General features: G+C 48.4%; 7 protein-coding genes across 7 annotated transcripts; 3 read left to right on the forward strand and 4 right to left on the reverse strand.

Annotated features, from left to right (window-relative positions):
• Positions 1-596: 596 nt before the first annotated feature.
• Positions 597-962, reverse strand: PADG_12179 (uncharacterized protein; the record flags this gene model as incomplete). Its single annotated transcript, XM_010764011.1, has 1 exon — positions 597-962. One exon carries the CDS (start codon positions 960-962, stop codon positions 597-599), a length of 366 nt encoding a protein of 121 aa, XP_010762313.1.
• Positions 963-2074: 1112 nt separating this feature from the next.
• On the forward strand, positions 2075-4685 carry PADG_06751 (phosphatidate phosphatase PAH1; the record flags this gene model as incomplete). Its single annotated transcript, XM_010763778.1, has 5 exons — positions 2075-2183; positions 2249-2319; positions 2397-2700; positions 2757-3645; positions 3710-4685. 5 exons carry the CDS (start codon positions 2075-2077, stop codon positions 4683-4685), a joined length of 2349 nt encoding a protein of 782 aa, XP_010762080.1.
• Positions 4686-5440: 755 nt separating this feature from the next.
• PADG_06752 (chromatin modification protein) lies at positions 5441-6376 on the forward strand (the record flags this gene model as incomplete). Its single annotated transcript, XM_010763914.1, has 1 exon — positions 5441-6376. The coding sequence occupies one exon, from the start codon at positions 5441-5443 to the stop codon at positions 6374-6376; it is 936 nt and encodes a 311-aa protein (XP_010762216.1).
• A 529-nt stretch (positions 6377-6905) lies between these two features.
• PADG_06753 (uncharacterized protein) lies at positions 6906-7645 on the reverse strand (the record flags this gene model as incomplete). The annotated part of the gene is made up of 2 exons (XM_010763779.1): positions 6906-7306; positions 7462-7645. The coding sequence occupies 2 exons, from the start codon at positions 7643-7645 to the stop codon at positions 6906-6908; spliced, it is 585 nt and encodes a 194-aa protein (XP_010762081.1).
• A 472-nt stretch (positions 7646-8117) lies between these two features.
• On the forward strand, positions 8118-9071 carry PADG_06754 (rRNA-processing protein UTP11; the record flags this gene model as incomplete). The annotated part of the gene is made up of 2 exons (XM_010763915.1): positions 8118-8213; positions 8370-9071. 2 exons carry the CDS (start codon positions 8118-8120, stop codon positions 9069-9071), a joined length of 798 nt encoding a protein of 265 aa, XP_010762217.1.
• Positions 9072-9359: 288 nt separating this feature from the next.
• PADG_06755 (uncharacterized protein) lies at positions 9360-10372 on the reverse strand (the record flags this gene model as incomplete). The annotated part of the gene is made up of 2 exons (XM_010763916.1): positions 9360-10203; positions 10335-10372. 2 exons carry the CDS (start codon positions 10370-10372, stop codon positions 9360-9362), a joined length of 882 nt encoding a protein of 293 aa, XP_010762218.1.
• A 945-nt stretch (positions 10373-11317) lies between these two features.
• On the reverse strand, positions 11318-14089 carry PADG_06756 (histidinol dehydrogenase; the record flags this gene model as incomplete). The annotated part of the gene is made up of 3 exons (XM_010763917.1): positions 11318-11517; positions 11598-13151; positions 13231-14089. 3 exons carry the CDS (start codon positions 14087-14089, stop codon positions 11318-11320), a joined length of 2613 nt encoding a protein of 870 aa, XP_010762219.1.
• Positions 14090-14577: the final 488 nt, after the last annotated feature.

The raw sequence follows: 14577 nt of genomic DNA on the forward strand, positions 1-14577 counted from the left end.
GTGAAGTCGTCGGTGTCTCGTTTCGAGCCTTGAAGTCTCGGGCTAAAATGTATTTCGCCGATTTAGGATTTCGGAGTGGGATTAAAGAATATCCGCATACGGTCATAATGATTTCCCGCGTGACTTCCAATCGAAGAGAGCGCGGCGTATCGTTCGCCCGGGCCGTTTAAGCTCAACCTCGGAATTTAAGCTTTAAATACACTATCCCAAATGCGTTTAGAGCAACGAACGACGTTGGGAGCCGCGAAACTCGCACCAAATGAATGAATTGTGCCTCGGTTTGTCTTAAGAGTCTGAGACTTGCGACGTTAATGGAATAAGTGCCAAGCAAGATTATTATTCCATATCGTTGATGACTTGAGAAGGAGTGAGTCTTTTGAAAAGTTGCAGGATATTCTTTTGCTTATAATAGTATGAATGCAGAAGAGCGATCACATTTCCAGCCTCGGCCTGGAGATGAAATGACGATCAAAAGGCAACATACAGATACCATTTCTTGGTTGCCTAGTTATCACAGGAATTTTTGAAGCTACAGCAAACCCTCTCTATAACGATTTAATCTTGGAAGCCTATTCAGTTCGTTATGGAGGAATTCGCTATATAGAGACTGAGTGTTCAAAGTACGCCTGAATATCCTGCTGCTGCTGATTTTCAAGCTTCCATGCTTCTAACCTTCTCTCGTAGTAGTTAAGTTGTTGAATTAGGTCTCCCTGATCCTGCTGCTCCTCATACAAAGCGATTTTTACCAAATTCAAAGCCTCCGAAGCTGTAATCCGTGGAAGGGTTTCTACACCCATATCCTCATCCTCATCACTCCCGTCGTAAGAGTCTAATAGTGCAACAATATGCCGTTGGTAGCACTTCTGCTTCAAAGAACAGTGGACTGTCTGATCAAGATGATCATAACATGAAGAAAGAATGTCCGAGACAGAGAATAGAGTGATCTTCTGGTTATATAGCATTTAAAAACAATGTCTTCAAGGTCTTGTTGCTGAGGGTTGAATTCCACAATTTATCACTGTGCAGAGCTGTCTTTTGATCAACTGAAATTGCAGTCCTGAGTGGCATTTTGACTCAATATAATGGATTATATAGAAAATACAATGGAATAGTTAACAAATTTCACTGTAGAGAGGTTTACTGTATCAAATCATTTTGGCTCAGTAACCACCCTGCTCTTCGTCGCTTCTAAATGCTTAGCCATTTCTCCAAGTGTTTCATGTAGACACTGGTAAAAGAGATCATTCTCCTGAGACAATTTGATACACTTCGTAAAACATATCCGGAAACCTACTATGGATATACTTCGTTATACAATGCTCCGTACATAAGTTAGGCTTCCTGAATTTTTGTCCCCGAAGTGTTATTCACTGGTTTGCGCTTAAATTTATAACCAAAATTCTAATTAAGTTTTCCAGCTCGAAAATGGTCGAAAACACAGGATTGAGACTTGTGTTTATTTCTATTGCTATTTCTAATTTATTTTTTTAATTTTTTAATTTTTTAAATTTTTCTCAATAAAGCAGATATTTGATCTGTTCCTGTTGGGTAAAATGAGTTGGACTCCCTAAGATCTATATATAAGTTCCCAACCAGAACCAGCATCGAGATCACATGGCCGCGCTTTCCACGGTATGCTTAATCAGCCCGCGGCAATGACACAACCCCTAGTTAAACTACCGTCTTTGTTGAGCGGGCGAACTCCCTTCAACCATCATTCCCATTCCCAGATTCCTCCCAATTCCCAGAGCTCCCCAATTCCCAGATCCTCAGATCTTCAGACCCTCAGACCCCCGTATTCTCCGTGTAGTCCTTTCAATCATATACATCCTATCCGTAATCCCGTACTTGGTTCCTTTCCCCCACACTAAAAGTCTAACGTCGCAATCTCCATCGCACCGTCACATGGCCAACCCGGCTCCGCAGTAAGCCAACGGCCTTGGTTCGAAATTCTCGCGCTCGTTTCCCTGTATCATAAAGTTCTTGGGTTAGGCTGCGTCGTTGGAGTTCTTTCTGAGGCGGATATTTTGACTTGGGTTTATCTTGTCAACTTCCTTCGTTGAGTGATCCAGGAATGCAGTACGTCCGCAGCATCAGCGGTTCGGTTTCCAAGACATGGAACTCTATCAATCCAGCAACGCTGAGCGGAGCCATCGATGTGATTGTTATTGAGCAGGAGGATGGTAAGTTTGACATGTCTCTGCTGTCAGATATGATCTCACTTAAGCTAAGCTAATCGCCCCCCAAGGGACGCTGGCCTGCTCCCCCTTCCACGTTCGATTCGGCAAATTCTCTCTGCTGCGCCCTTATGAGAAAAAGGTACGGTTTGGAAGGAATGGTGTTATATGCGTCCCCACCCCCTTATCGGTACGCAGAATGCTTATCCATATAAACAGGTGGAATTCCGAGTAAATGGAGTTAAGCAGGAGTATTCTATGAAGCTTGGAGAAGGCGGGGAGGCGTTTTTCGTCTTCGAGACCTCGGAAGACATCCCTGAGTCACTGCAAACGTCGCCCCTGATTTCCCCAGCAGCGAGCCCTAAACCTGGTTTGAATGAAGATCGCAATGGCTCCACTCTCCAAGAGCCAGACTATCTGGACCTTACCAACGAGAAAACAAATAATTTGGTTGAAAATGACAGGGGTCTGCTCTCTACCTCCCCTGCTCTCTCAGCGACTGGGAGAGCCAAAAGTGATTTGGGTATGACTTTGTGCATTTCTGCCTTTTTCTGCAGCTGTATTAATAATCTCTTGCAGGAGTTATGACACCACTCTCCAGATTTTCCGACAATGAATCATCTCAACCCCCGCATGCAGCTCCCTGGTTGACCTCAGCCCCTTCGTTGGATCGGGCTCATTCGGAGGATTTAACCACCGTATCGACCTCAAGAAGGCTTGAACCTTCAGGGGAATTTGAGGCGAAGAGTACGCTGCAACAGCCAGTCCTGCAGGACAAGAGTCCCGTTTCTCAGCGATCTCGTAGTCCTCCTTCCATCACAACCGAAGAAGCCCTGTTGCGAGCCATGGCACTCTCAAGAAAGCTGTCTATATCCAATATTCCGTCTCACATTACAGAAAGTGGGGATCTAATGTTGGATATGACTGGTTACAAGAGTAGTGACGAGGACGCGCTTCGGGCTGAAATAATCGCTCGAAAGATCCTCGCAGAGGAGCTTGAAGGAAACTATGATATTGGAGCCTTGATCGGTGCAGATGAACATGGAAATCTATGGATATACAGCAGTGAGGAGTCAAAGGAGGCTGCCAGCCGTAGAGCAACTCTGTCGTCATTGCGATCCGCTAGCGCAATGGGGGATGCGATTTCCGACCCGGGCTATCATAGTGATAGTGAACAAAGTCTTGGGGAGAACCAGCCATCCCAGAGGCACCACCGCTCGCACTCCGACGTCCAGGGTGGAATTCTAACCCCACCACAAACTCCTCTCGATGGAGAAACAGCAGAACAGAATCGCAATTATGCTAAGACTCTGAGGCTTACAAGTGATCAGCTCAAGGCATTGAACTTGAAACCCGGCGCCAATGAAATGGCCTTCAGTGTCAACAAAGCCACATGCCCTGCCACGATGTATTTATGGAATTATAAAGTTCCTATCGTGATATCTGATATCGATGGCACAATTACAAAGTATATTTGTCCTCAGCGTTTCTTCAATTTCATCTCAGTTTCTAAATGCTAATGTATCATCCAGGTCTGATGCCCTTGGCCATGTGCTTAACATGATAGGTCGTGATTGGACACACATCGGGGTCGCCAAATTGTACACAGATATCGTGAGCAACGGGTATAATTTGATGTATCTAACAAGTAGATCAACTGGCCAAGCCGACACAACGCGAACCTACCTTAGCGGGATCGCCCAGGAGGGTTATAAGCTCCCTAAAGGCCCCGTTATAATGAGCCCTGACAGGACAATCGCCGCCCTACGCCGCGAGATATATCTAAGGAAACCAGAGGTGTTCAAGATGGCATGCCTTCGTGATATTCTGAGTCTTTTCCGTGGAAGGAAAAACCCGTTCTATGCCGGGTTTGGGAATCGACTCACAGACGCGCTAAGTTATCGATCCGTAAATATACCGTCCTCGAGAATATTTACAATCAACTCCAATGCGGAAGTTTCACTGGACCTGTTGAGCCTCAACAAATACAGGAGCAGCTACGTCACAATGCGGGAACTTGTCGACCATTTCTTCCCACCGGTCTCAATGCTTGTCCAAGAAGGAGGGGAGGAGTTCACAGACTTCACATATTGGCGAGATACACCTAGAGATCTGGATAATTTTTCCACCACGGATTCCAGCGTGGCAAGCGATGGCGAAGAGGATGCTAGTGAAGACGAAGAAAGCGAGGGGGAAGAAAGTGAAATGTACGACGAAGATGACCAAGGTGATCTGGGCGATAGCTACATCTCAAGGGATTCTATAGATCGACCTGGAGATATGGCTGATTCGATAGTCGAGTTTGTCTCTGAAGATCAGGCTGAACTGTCCGATTTGGATGAAGAGGACGAGTTTGAGGATGAAAACGAAAACGGAGACAATGTGAATGCGGACGCTGACGCTGATGCAGAAACGGACGCAACTGAAGCTACCCGACTTGCTAAGTTGTCATTTAGTGGGAAAGCACCTTCCGAAGGGTTGACGGAGGAGTCAAATCAAACAACATAAGCGATGTCTCTTCAGAGCTGCTTGCTATGTACAGGAGAGAGTACTCGGATCGCCCTGGAAATTGCACTTTCACATCGAGTTGGAGTTTTTTGCATTAATGTCTTGATATGCTTGGTACTCATTGGGTGATATTGATGTCATGCGATTGCATTAGCAGGGAGTTTTTCTCTTCTTTCTACTTATATATGTTCATACACACAAGTCGACTTCCAGCCGTTGGCATTCTGTCAACTTGTTTATGGTGCGGCTCTCGAAATGTTGTTTTGCTACACCCTTTATATATATATATATATATATCAATGTCCTTAGAATTGATAGAGGAATAGTATCACAAGCTGATACAGCCTTTTTGTCGTATCTTGACGGATTGATTTTGGTGGTGCATTTTCCGAGGTTACTTTGTTAGAACCGCCATACGCACTATGCCTTAAGGGGTTAGGCTCTTATTTCTTGCTGCTTACCTAATATACATCGAAGCCGACTCGAAGCTTCAATGTTTCCATTCACTTCAAGCAGCTAATACCAAAGCAATAACCGCATCCTCTTCTCTACTAACACCAACACAGATACCCTGATCATACCCATTATTCCTAGCTTCAAAGGCCATTCTGTCAGCCACATAGGACATATGCAAATACCATCGAAGCTAGTCCGCATCTTGAACCTCATACGCCGGGAGGCCAACAACCCTCCGAAAGCGGCATAACCGCACAAACAACTTCAATTGCGCCGCAGTCCCATAAGCCATAATAATTATGGCCTCACCACATGCAAATGCAGGCGCAGCTGCTTCCTCAGGTCAACCTCTCACACCTCCCGCCGATGCTCCCTCCTCCGCCAACAACAACTCTTCGAGTCAACCAAACAATCACGCCACCAACCCCGCAAACCCCTCCACACTCACTCCCGCCAACTCAAACAACCCAGCCCAAGTCCCCGCAACCTCTTTACAAGACACAGGCAAATCGCGCCGGCCTCGTGACGCCCGTCTAATCCACATGCTCCTCGCCTCCCTCGGCGTAACCGCCTACCAAGAACGAGTACCCCTCCAACTCCTCGACTTTGCCTACAGATATACCTCCAGCACGCTGCAGGATGCCGTATATCTTGCTACGGAAGGGTACCCTGGTGAGTCTGCTGGTAATACTGCCACCAAGGGTGGCGCGGAGGCCAAGGCGGCGCAGCATGGCAATCTGGATCTCAGCACTGTCAGTCTGGGTGCTCTGCGGATGAGCATTGCGTCGCGTCTACATTATCAGTTCCAGCCCGGTTTGCCTAAGGAGTTTCTCATGGAAGTTGCTGCGGAGAGGAATCGGATGATGTTACCTGGTGTCATGAGGGGTATTGATGGGGGGTCATCAGCTGCAGCCGCCGCTGTGGCCTCGTCGGCTGGTAGCATCATGATGGGCGGTATGAGGCTGCCGCCTGAACGGTTTTGTTTAACTGGGGTCGGGTGGGGGTTGAAGGAGGAATGGGAGAGCGAGGGAGAGGAGGAGATGGAGGTTGAGGTTAATAATACGCAGCAGATTGGGGTTGGTGGGACTGGAACCTTTGCGAAGGACGGCGGGGTTGAGGATGGAGGAGAAGGGGAGGATGAAGACGATGGGGATGGCACGATGGAGGATATATTTGGTGATGGGGAGCTGGATGGGGAGGGTCAGGATGAGGATAAAACGATGACGGACGTCTAATACCCCTGTTTCGGGAATTTGGGGGTACGCCCCTTTTTTTGGGGCGGGGTCGTTGATTGTTCGCCTTTTTTTTCGCCCTGAACTTGCCATATCCTTCTTCATAGTTGTGCTCCTATTCTTTTTACGGATCAGGATGGGCATTTCATCTGTCTTTTTTTTTTTTATTTTAATTACAAAGAGCAATAAGGCCTGGGGCGTCATGGTAGTTTTGGTTGGGTGAGAGACATCGGAAGAAAATGTAAAGGATATGATACCTACGGTGGAATGTTCTGTTAGCGGAGATCTAAACGCCTGCTATACGAACTGTATTTATACAAAAGGGTTTCCAAGAATAGAAAAACAAAAGCAGTGATCCTTTTATCTTCATTCGAATCCCGAAGAAAAATGATAGGGAGAAAGAATCCAAAAAGAATGCCCCCAACACCCCAAGATGCATAGTGATACAATTTCGGCGGCATGGCCACCAAAAACAAACCCATGTACAAATGTGTGTATATATTAAATATATAACCCACCACAAAAACCATCCCTATCCAAACCACCCTTTCCCTTTCCCATTAGCTGCCGCCCCTTCAGCCGTCGCCTTTCTCCTCCTCTCCTCCTCATCCCTCGTCATCTGCATAACCTCCCTCTGCCGCTCCTCAGTCTTCTTTCTCTGCAACTCGCGAGCTCTCCTCCGCTCCTCACGACCGGCAAACCACTCTTCGCGAGCGCGATCCTCCACTTCGGGCTTGGCGTGCTCAACCATGCAGGCGTTCATGGCAAGGCGTTGCTTGCGACATACCCATGTTGCGGTTATGGTGCGGTTTATGGCGCAGGCAGCAAATTCTGGGGGTCGGAGGGGCTTGGTTAGATGTATTGATTTGGGATATGGGAGGTTTTTAAGATGGAGAGCGAGAGGGGATGGGATTGAGTAGCAGTGCGCACGGTCTGAATGGACACAACAAGCACGCGGGGTGCAGTGACAGTAGAGAATACAATTGAATAAATCGCCATAGCCATTATTACCGTCACAGTGATCAAATGGTTGATATATAAATCATATCCTCTTATTCTTTCACATAGATAAAATGACACAATCTCACCTTTGATCTCTGCCGCGCAATAGCCCCTTACCCGCTTATAGTATAGATCTCTGACTTGCGCTTCCTGCGAAGCCGATAGAGGTAGGGGATTCCGTATATTAACGTTTGGAGGCGATGGTTGAGAGGCGGGGGTTGGCGGAGTTGTGGTGGCGGTGTCTGTGGACGTTGTTGTGCTTGCAGCCATTATGTCCAGGAGTGAAGAGGACGAGACGAAGTCGCCCGCCTAAATAAATATTGTGTGGGTGATTTCGGGTTTTCGAATGGTCTCAATGCATCATGAGCCTATGCAGTGCGGAGATATTTAGAACGCGGTTCTCTGTTAGAGGGCGTTTATGGTGGATATTTAATATTTAATTGCGCGGTGTCGTTGTTGGGTTCGCGGGCGGGAAGCTTTTGCTGCCCCCAAACCAAAAATGGTGAACCAACCTTTTGAGAAAAAGAAATCTTCTGATTATTCAATACACACACCACGCATATATATCTCAACGTCTTGTCTGGTGCTTGGTCAGGAGGGATGCAAAGAACGTATTAAATATTTTATTCCGGTTTGCCGTAACTAGTGGCTTCCTTCACATATATTTAGTTCTCCTTTCCCCCCATCAATCTCCGCGATCTGGTCTCGCACAATCCGCGACCAACCACCCTACCACCATATCATGTCTTCCATGCGGAATGCCGTTCAACGGCGGGTACACCGGGAGCGGGCTCAGCCCAGCGGCCGAGAGAAATGGGGCATTCTCGAGAAGCACAAGGTAGATTTTCACAAGTTCAACTATCTGTTTATGGAGTCTCAAAATTGGACGGCCCTCGCTCGATGGCAATCCTACACGCAACCTAAGAACAAACCCCTCCTCCCCTCCCCAAAAAATGGCAGACAATAAGCTAATAAAATCCTCTCATTGTTGAAGGACTATTCCCTCCGCGCCCGCGACTACAACGTCAAAAAGGCGAAACTACAGCGCCTGCGTGAGAAAGCGCGAGACCGCAACCCAGACGAATTTGCGTTCGGTATGATGTCCGACAAAACCAAGACACAGGGCCGCCATGGCGCCAGAGGTTCAGAGACTGCTGCAAATCTTAGCCATGAGGCGATTAAATTGCTCAAGACGCAGGACGCGGGGTATCTTAGGGTTGTTGGCGAGAGAGTGCGGAGGCAGTTGGAGAGGGTGGAGCAGGAGGTTAGGTTACAGGATGGGATAAGTGGGGTGTTTGAGGGCGCAAAGGGGGGGAAGATTATTTTTGCGGATTCGTTGCAGGAGCAGAAGCGGTTAAAGGAGGAGAAGGGCAGGGAGAATGGCGATCGGGATGTGGATGGGGATGGGGATGAAGAAGGGGAGCAGTCGTCTGGAGAGAAGCAGAGACAAGCACAGAAATCTAAGAAGCAAATAGAAGCGGAGGAACGGGCTAGAAAGGAGATTTTGGCGGCAAGAAGATTGAAGAAAAGAGCAGCTGAGGTCCGGAGCAAGAAACTGGAGGCGCTGCGGATGCAGCATAAGGAGCTCGTTGCGGCGGAGCGGGAGCTGGATCGACAACGGGCGAAGATGGAGAATTCAGTTGGGGGGGTTAATAAGTATGGAATCAAATGGAAGATTAGGGAACGGAAGAAATGAGGGTATCCTTTTTTATTTTCTCTTTTGCATTTGTTCTGGTGTGATTTTAATGTGGAGATATCTTGCTGAAGGTTATGAACGAAAAAAGATAGGTTTATTTACATCAGGCGCAAATACGGCGATCTATACGTGATAATTAAAAGTGAGGCAAGGAATGGATAAACAGTTATCAACATCGTCGTCTTTTCAAATGCCCAATCCCAAGTATATACACCAACACCATCAAATATATACACCTATCAAAAATAGATTCCTTTCTACCCTCCACCAACCCTTCGCTCCGAGGACTTATAGTCTACTAGGCATCCTGACGGCTCCATCCAACCTAAACACACTCCCATTAACCATCCCATTCCTCACACACGCCAACACAAACTCCGCAAACTCCTCCGGCCTCCCCATCCGCATCGGATACTCAATCATCCCTGTATTAACCCCACTCCTCTCCGCAACTCCAGCCCTCCTCTTCTCAGCCCCCTCACCACCCGACGCCGCCTTCCTCGGCCTCGTCGTCATCCCCGTCTGAAACACCCCCGGCGCAACACCCACAACCCTAACTCCCGCTGACCTCCCCACCTCCCTGGCCAACGGCAACACAATCCCCGCCACAGCCGCCTTACTGGCCGAATACGCCAACTGACCAACCTGCCCTTCATATGCCGCCAAGCTCGACACAACCACAACAATACCCCGCTCCTCGTCGTCCCCTTCGCCCTCCACGGCAGCCATGTGTGGCAGGGCAAGCCGTATCAGGTCCACCGTACCACGCAGGTTAATCGCGATGACCCGGTCAAATGCCTCTATGGACATTGTCTTGACTATCTTTTTGCCGCCAGGGGAAGTGGTATTGGGATCTTGCCGCGGCAATGCACGCTCGCCGTATCCAATACCCGCGCAGCAAATGACGCCGCCCAGGTCAGCGTGCGTGGAAGTCGAGATCCAGGTGACGGTGGCGTCGATGGCGTGTTGGAGGCTTGCGGTGTTGGAGACATCTGTGCGCGTGTAGAGGGTGCGGGTCGAGTTTGTGAGTAAAGGGGGGGAGGTTGGGGGTGGGGGGTTGATGTCGAAGAGGGACACGTTGGCGCCTTGGGCGAGGAGAGCCGTGGCGGTTGCGAGACCGAGGCCGGAGGACCTGGGGATTGTTTTGTCATGTTAGTTGTCTATGTTTGTTTTCAATTGGACTTTGGAGGGATGGGATGCTTTTTAGATATCTAGAGCTGGGGGATTGCGGTGATATATGTCATCGGGGAATTGATTTCTTACCCGCCTGATATAATGAATGTACGGCCTTGGGGCTTCATATCTCTTCTTTATTACTATTATATCTGTTCAATTTCCCTTATTTTTCGACTTTATCTGTTCACGTAGACGGTGTTGAATACTTGGAATTCAATCCAGGACAGCTTTTTAGTACAGTAGCCAGAGCCTTTCTGAGCTACTCCGCACCCGTCAATCTGAGATTACACAAATCCGTCAACAAAGGAATAAAGAAAGGAATGGTTTCTAGAAGCACTGGTCTGGAGGAGAAGAATAGAATGATAATAACAACGCTGCTTGACCTATCTGTACGCATTCCTTTCAGTCTTTGTTGTAGTTGTAGCGGGTCTTGCAGTGGTTGCGGTGGTTGAAGTTCCCGAGGTTCCCCTAAAATGGCACGCTAATTAAGTTTACTGCCGAACATGAATGTTGATCGTTCACCCCTTACAAGCGGAGTTCGCTTTTGCTGTGCTCAGTTCCTACGGAGAATATCTATGGATGCGCTGGAATTGCTCGAGCAGTTGAAATGGGTCAGTTTAGGGCATCAAAACTGCTGGGGTGGGAACAGCATGCTCATGAGTTCTGTAAAATCTTCATTTCACGGCTAGTTATAACTAAAATAGTCATTCCTTCATCAACACTTCTATATCCGAGTTCAGCATTCATTAACTTCCTCCGGTGCCTGTCTTAATAATTCATTTCCCGTTTTGATCCCCTTTTCAAACTTTTAGTATCCCCTTCCCCGGATGGGTCCTTCTAATCCCTATAGCTAAACTAACGGTTCTATCAAATAACCCAAAAACGGGTGAAGAGAATTATCCGTTAAGGAAACGAAAACATAAACACCAAGGTCGAAAAGGTTGAAAAAAAAGGGTATAAGAGATAGAGAAGTTCGCGACACGAAGAAAAGAGAATAAATATTTCATCCTCGCGCATCACTTCTCATCTCTTCGTCAGCTACTACAACACGGATAGCGTAGCAAAGGCCTTCACTTCCTAGAAGGATCCATGTGATCGAGGCGAATGCTGACAGCGCGGCGATGGGCATCCAGCCCTTCCACAGACGCCAGCTCCATAACTGCCCCACCCACGTTGCGCAGTCCCTCAGCAGTGAGATTGGAGCTGGTGATGTGTTTGACGAACGAGGCGAGGTTGACGCCGGAGTACTGCTTGGCGTAGCCGTAGGTTGCTGGATTGGGCAAAAGGTTAGTTTTGGGGACGGTCGATTATAATTTGTACACTAGAAAGGAGGCGGGGAGGGTAACTTACGTAGAGAATGATTAACACCAGCAGAGTAATCGCCCACGCTTTCCGGAGTCCATTCACCAATAAAGACACTTCCGGCATTTTGTACCAGAGGAACAACATCAGCCGCATTCGTTACCTGCAAAATGAGATGCTCGGGCGCATAGCGGTTGCTCAGCGCGATGGCCTCATCGATGTCCTTGACGACAAAGGTGACGGAGTGGTCAATCGCACCACGCACGATATCCACACGTGGCAGCGCCATGGCCTGTGCATGCAGCTCCTCCTCAATGGCTTTCAGATGGCTGTCATCCAGATCGACAGCGATCAGGATAACCTGCGAGTCGACACCATGTTCAGCCTGACTGAGCAGGTCAGACGCGACAAAGGCCGGGTTAGCATTCTTGTCAGCGACAACAAGAACTTCACTAGGGCCTGCGGGCATGTCGATGCTAACTCCGGCTGATGTGTCGTTTGACACGAGCATTTTTGCAGCTGTTACGAACTGATTTCCTGGCCCGAGGATCTTGTCGACCTTGCTGATGCTCTCAGTGCCATATGCCATGGCTGCGACTGCCTGTGCGCCTCCGGCCAGCACGATGCTCTCCGCTCCGACTTTGTGTGCGATGTAGACGATTTCGGGGGAGATGCTGCCATCGGATCGTGGTGGGGAGGCCAGGACAATCTTCTTGCATCCAGCTACCATGGCAGGGACACCAAGCATCATTGCTGTGGATGGGAGGACCGCTGTTCCGCCAGGGACGTATAGACCCACTCTTTCGATGGCCCGGGAAAATCGAGAGCACACAACACCGGGCATGGTCTCGACGTGCAGTGGCTTGTCATCCTTTTGCGCAGCATGGAAGTTGCGGATGTTTTCGAAGCTAATATCGATGGCATTGGCGGTCTCAGGGGTAACTTGCATCAAGCTTGCTGGGAATGGCGCCTTGATGACTGGTGAGGTAAGGGAAGTCGCTTTCTCAAACTTGTGAGTGTACTTCAGAACGGCTGCGTCCCCGTTCTTCCGGATGTCCTCGATGATTGGTTTAACAAGAGCCACGATCGCGTCGTTAGATTTCTGAGAAGGACGCTGCAGAGCCTCCTCCAACGTATCCTGGGATTCTGTTGCAGTCACGATGCGCCGCATCTCGATCTTGCGGTTGACGTCATTAGCGTTTGTGGGTTCAACTTTGTTCTTCTGTTCCTCTTTTGTTGACTCAAGGCCGACTTTCTTGGCCCAGCCCTGTTTAGCATCGCCCTGCCTCCGCTTCACCTGCAGACTCTTCAGGTCCAAATTCCTTTCGACATCCTCCAGAGTTACACCCGCAGCGATACACTTGGTAAGAGCAAAATACAGCAGGTCAGCAGCTTCAAAAGCTACCTCCTCCTTCGATTCCGCATTGCACAGCTCCTCCGCCTCCTCCATGATTTTGGCCTGGACGAACTTTGGGTCGTTGAAAAGCCTACCGGTGTACGAGCCGGATGGAGCATTTTCCTTGCGAGATTGCAGAGTCTTCTGAAGACGTGATAACCCTCTATATTGGCCGAAGCAGCTTGCAGTTCCCAAATGACAGAATCCTGGAAATATATTCTTAGTTAGCTAAAGAGTAGAAGAGAGCCGAAATAATAGAGAAATGAAAATAAAATAAAAACCTACCTCTCCCTTTTTGTTTGACAACGAAGAGTAAGCAGTCACTGTCACAATCGAAGTCAACTCGGACCAGTTCCTGCGTATATCCACTAGATTGGCCCTTATGCCAGAGGCCACGCTTCCTGCTTTGGTAGACACCAGTTCCGGTTTTCAGCGCCTCAGAAATACTATGCTCACTGCTATAAACCAGGCCCAGCGCAACCCCTCTTTCATCTGTCACCACGGTAGTGTAGAGACCCGTTGTCTGGTCTGCAGTGGCGCCTGCAATCAGTAGTTTTGCAGGAGAGGCATCGCCGTTATCAAGGGATAGAGCAATCGAAGGGACAACTGTCACGACATTCTCCTTCCGACTCGAGTTCAAAGCTGCCTTTGTCACAGCCTCGGCTCCATCGTATGAAAGATAAACATCCTTAACAAACCCCCTCTCAACTACTTCCTCCACAACGTCATCGACAACCGAAGAAACCACACAGTGCAGACCGATGTCCTTCCTCTCGTCATCCTCTGCGATCCAACTCTGCAATCCGCCAGCCCCGATCGCGGACGAAACGGAAATGATCAACCTCGATGAGGGAACCGCCTGTTCCCCTGTTAATGTGGTCAATTGGGTTGGTGTAACCAGCACTTTAGATGCGCCCGAATTGAGAATATCAACAACATCGCCGGCAGAATCGATTGTCGTTGCGTCAGCGTAGATATCCAGTAGCGAGGAGAATTGCTTAACGAAGGAGATGACTTGGTTTAAACTGGAGGGTTTCAAGAGAACGCGACCGAAGTAGGAAATCTGTTTGATAGTGAGATGTGCAGCGGGAGAGGTGGAAGAGAGGGTTTGCGGGTCGACAGAGACGAGGAATGGGATCCCCATTTTAAATTTTCTTTCCGGTTGTCGTCACGCTTGATTGCCTCATATGGGGACAGCAACGTCAATTGCTAGAAGGGAGGAAACTTGGTTGGTGGGAGAGAGTGCTGGATCATCAGGGAGCGCCCTGGGGAGTTGTTGTTGATCTTATGTGCAGTTGTCAAGGAAAAGGAGGGAATTTCGAGCAGGGAAAATTGCGGGAATAAAGCGGGAATAACTTGTTAGTTAATTAATTACAGCGAGGGGATGACTAACACCTGTCATGTGACATGCCAGTCAAGGTTTGTTGGAGCCTAGGATTCCTATTATGGACTAGCGCACCGCACAATAGTATAGAGCATCCCTGAGATAGGCTATCAATACAACCACTTCAGATGTCCAACAGGTTATGGTCTGGATAGCTTGTTTTTCTTTTTGAAGAGTCTTCCACACTACTTCTGCACTCTATTTCTTCTTCTTCTTTAATCTGAGGTATAAAATGTCTCATGGGGACT

Source organism: Paracoccidioides brasiliensis, assembly GCF_000150735.1.
Source record: "Paracoccidioides brasiliensis Pb18 unplaced genomic scaffold supercont2.9, whole genome shotgun sequence".
Lineage (NCBI taxonomy): Eukaryota > Fungi > Ascomycota > Eurotiomycetes > Onygenales > Ajellomycetaceae > Paracoccidioides > Paracoccidioides brasiliensis.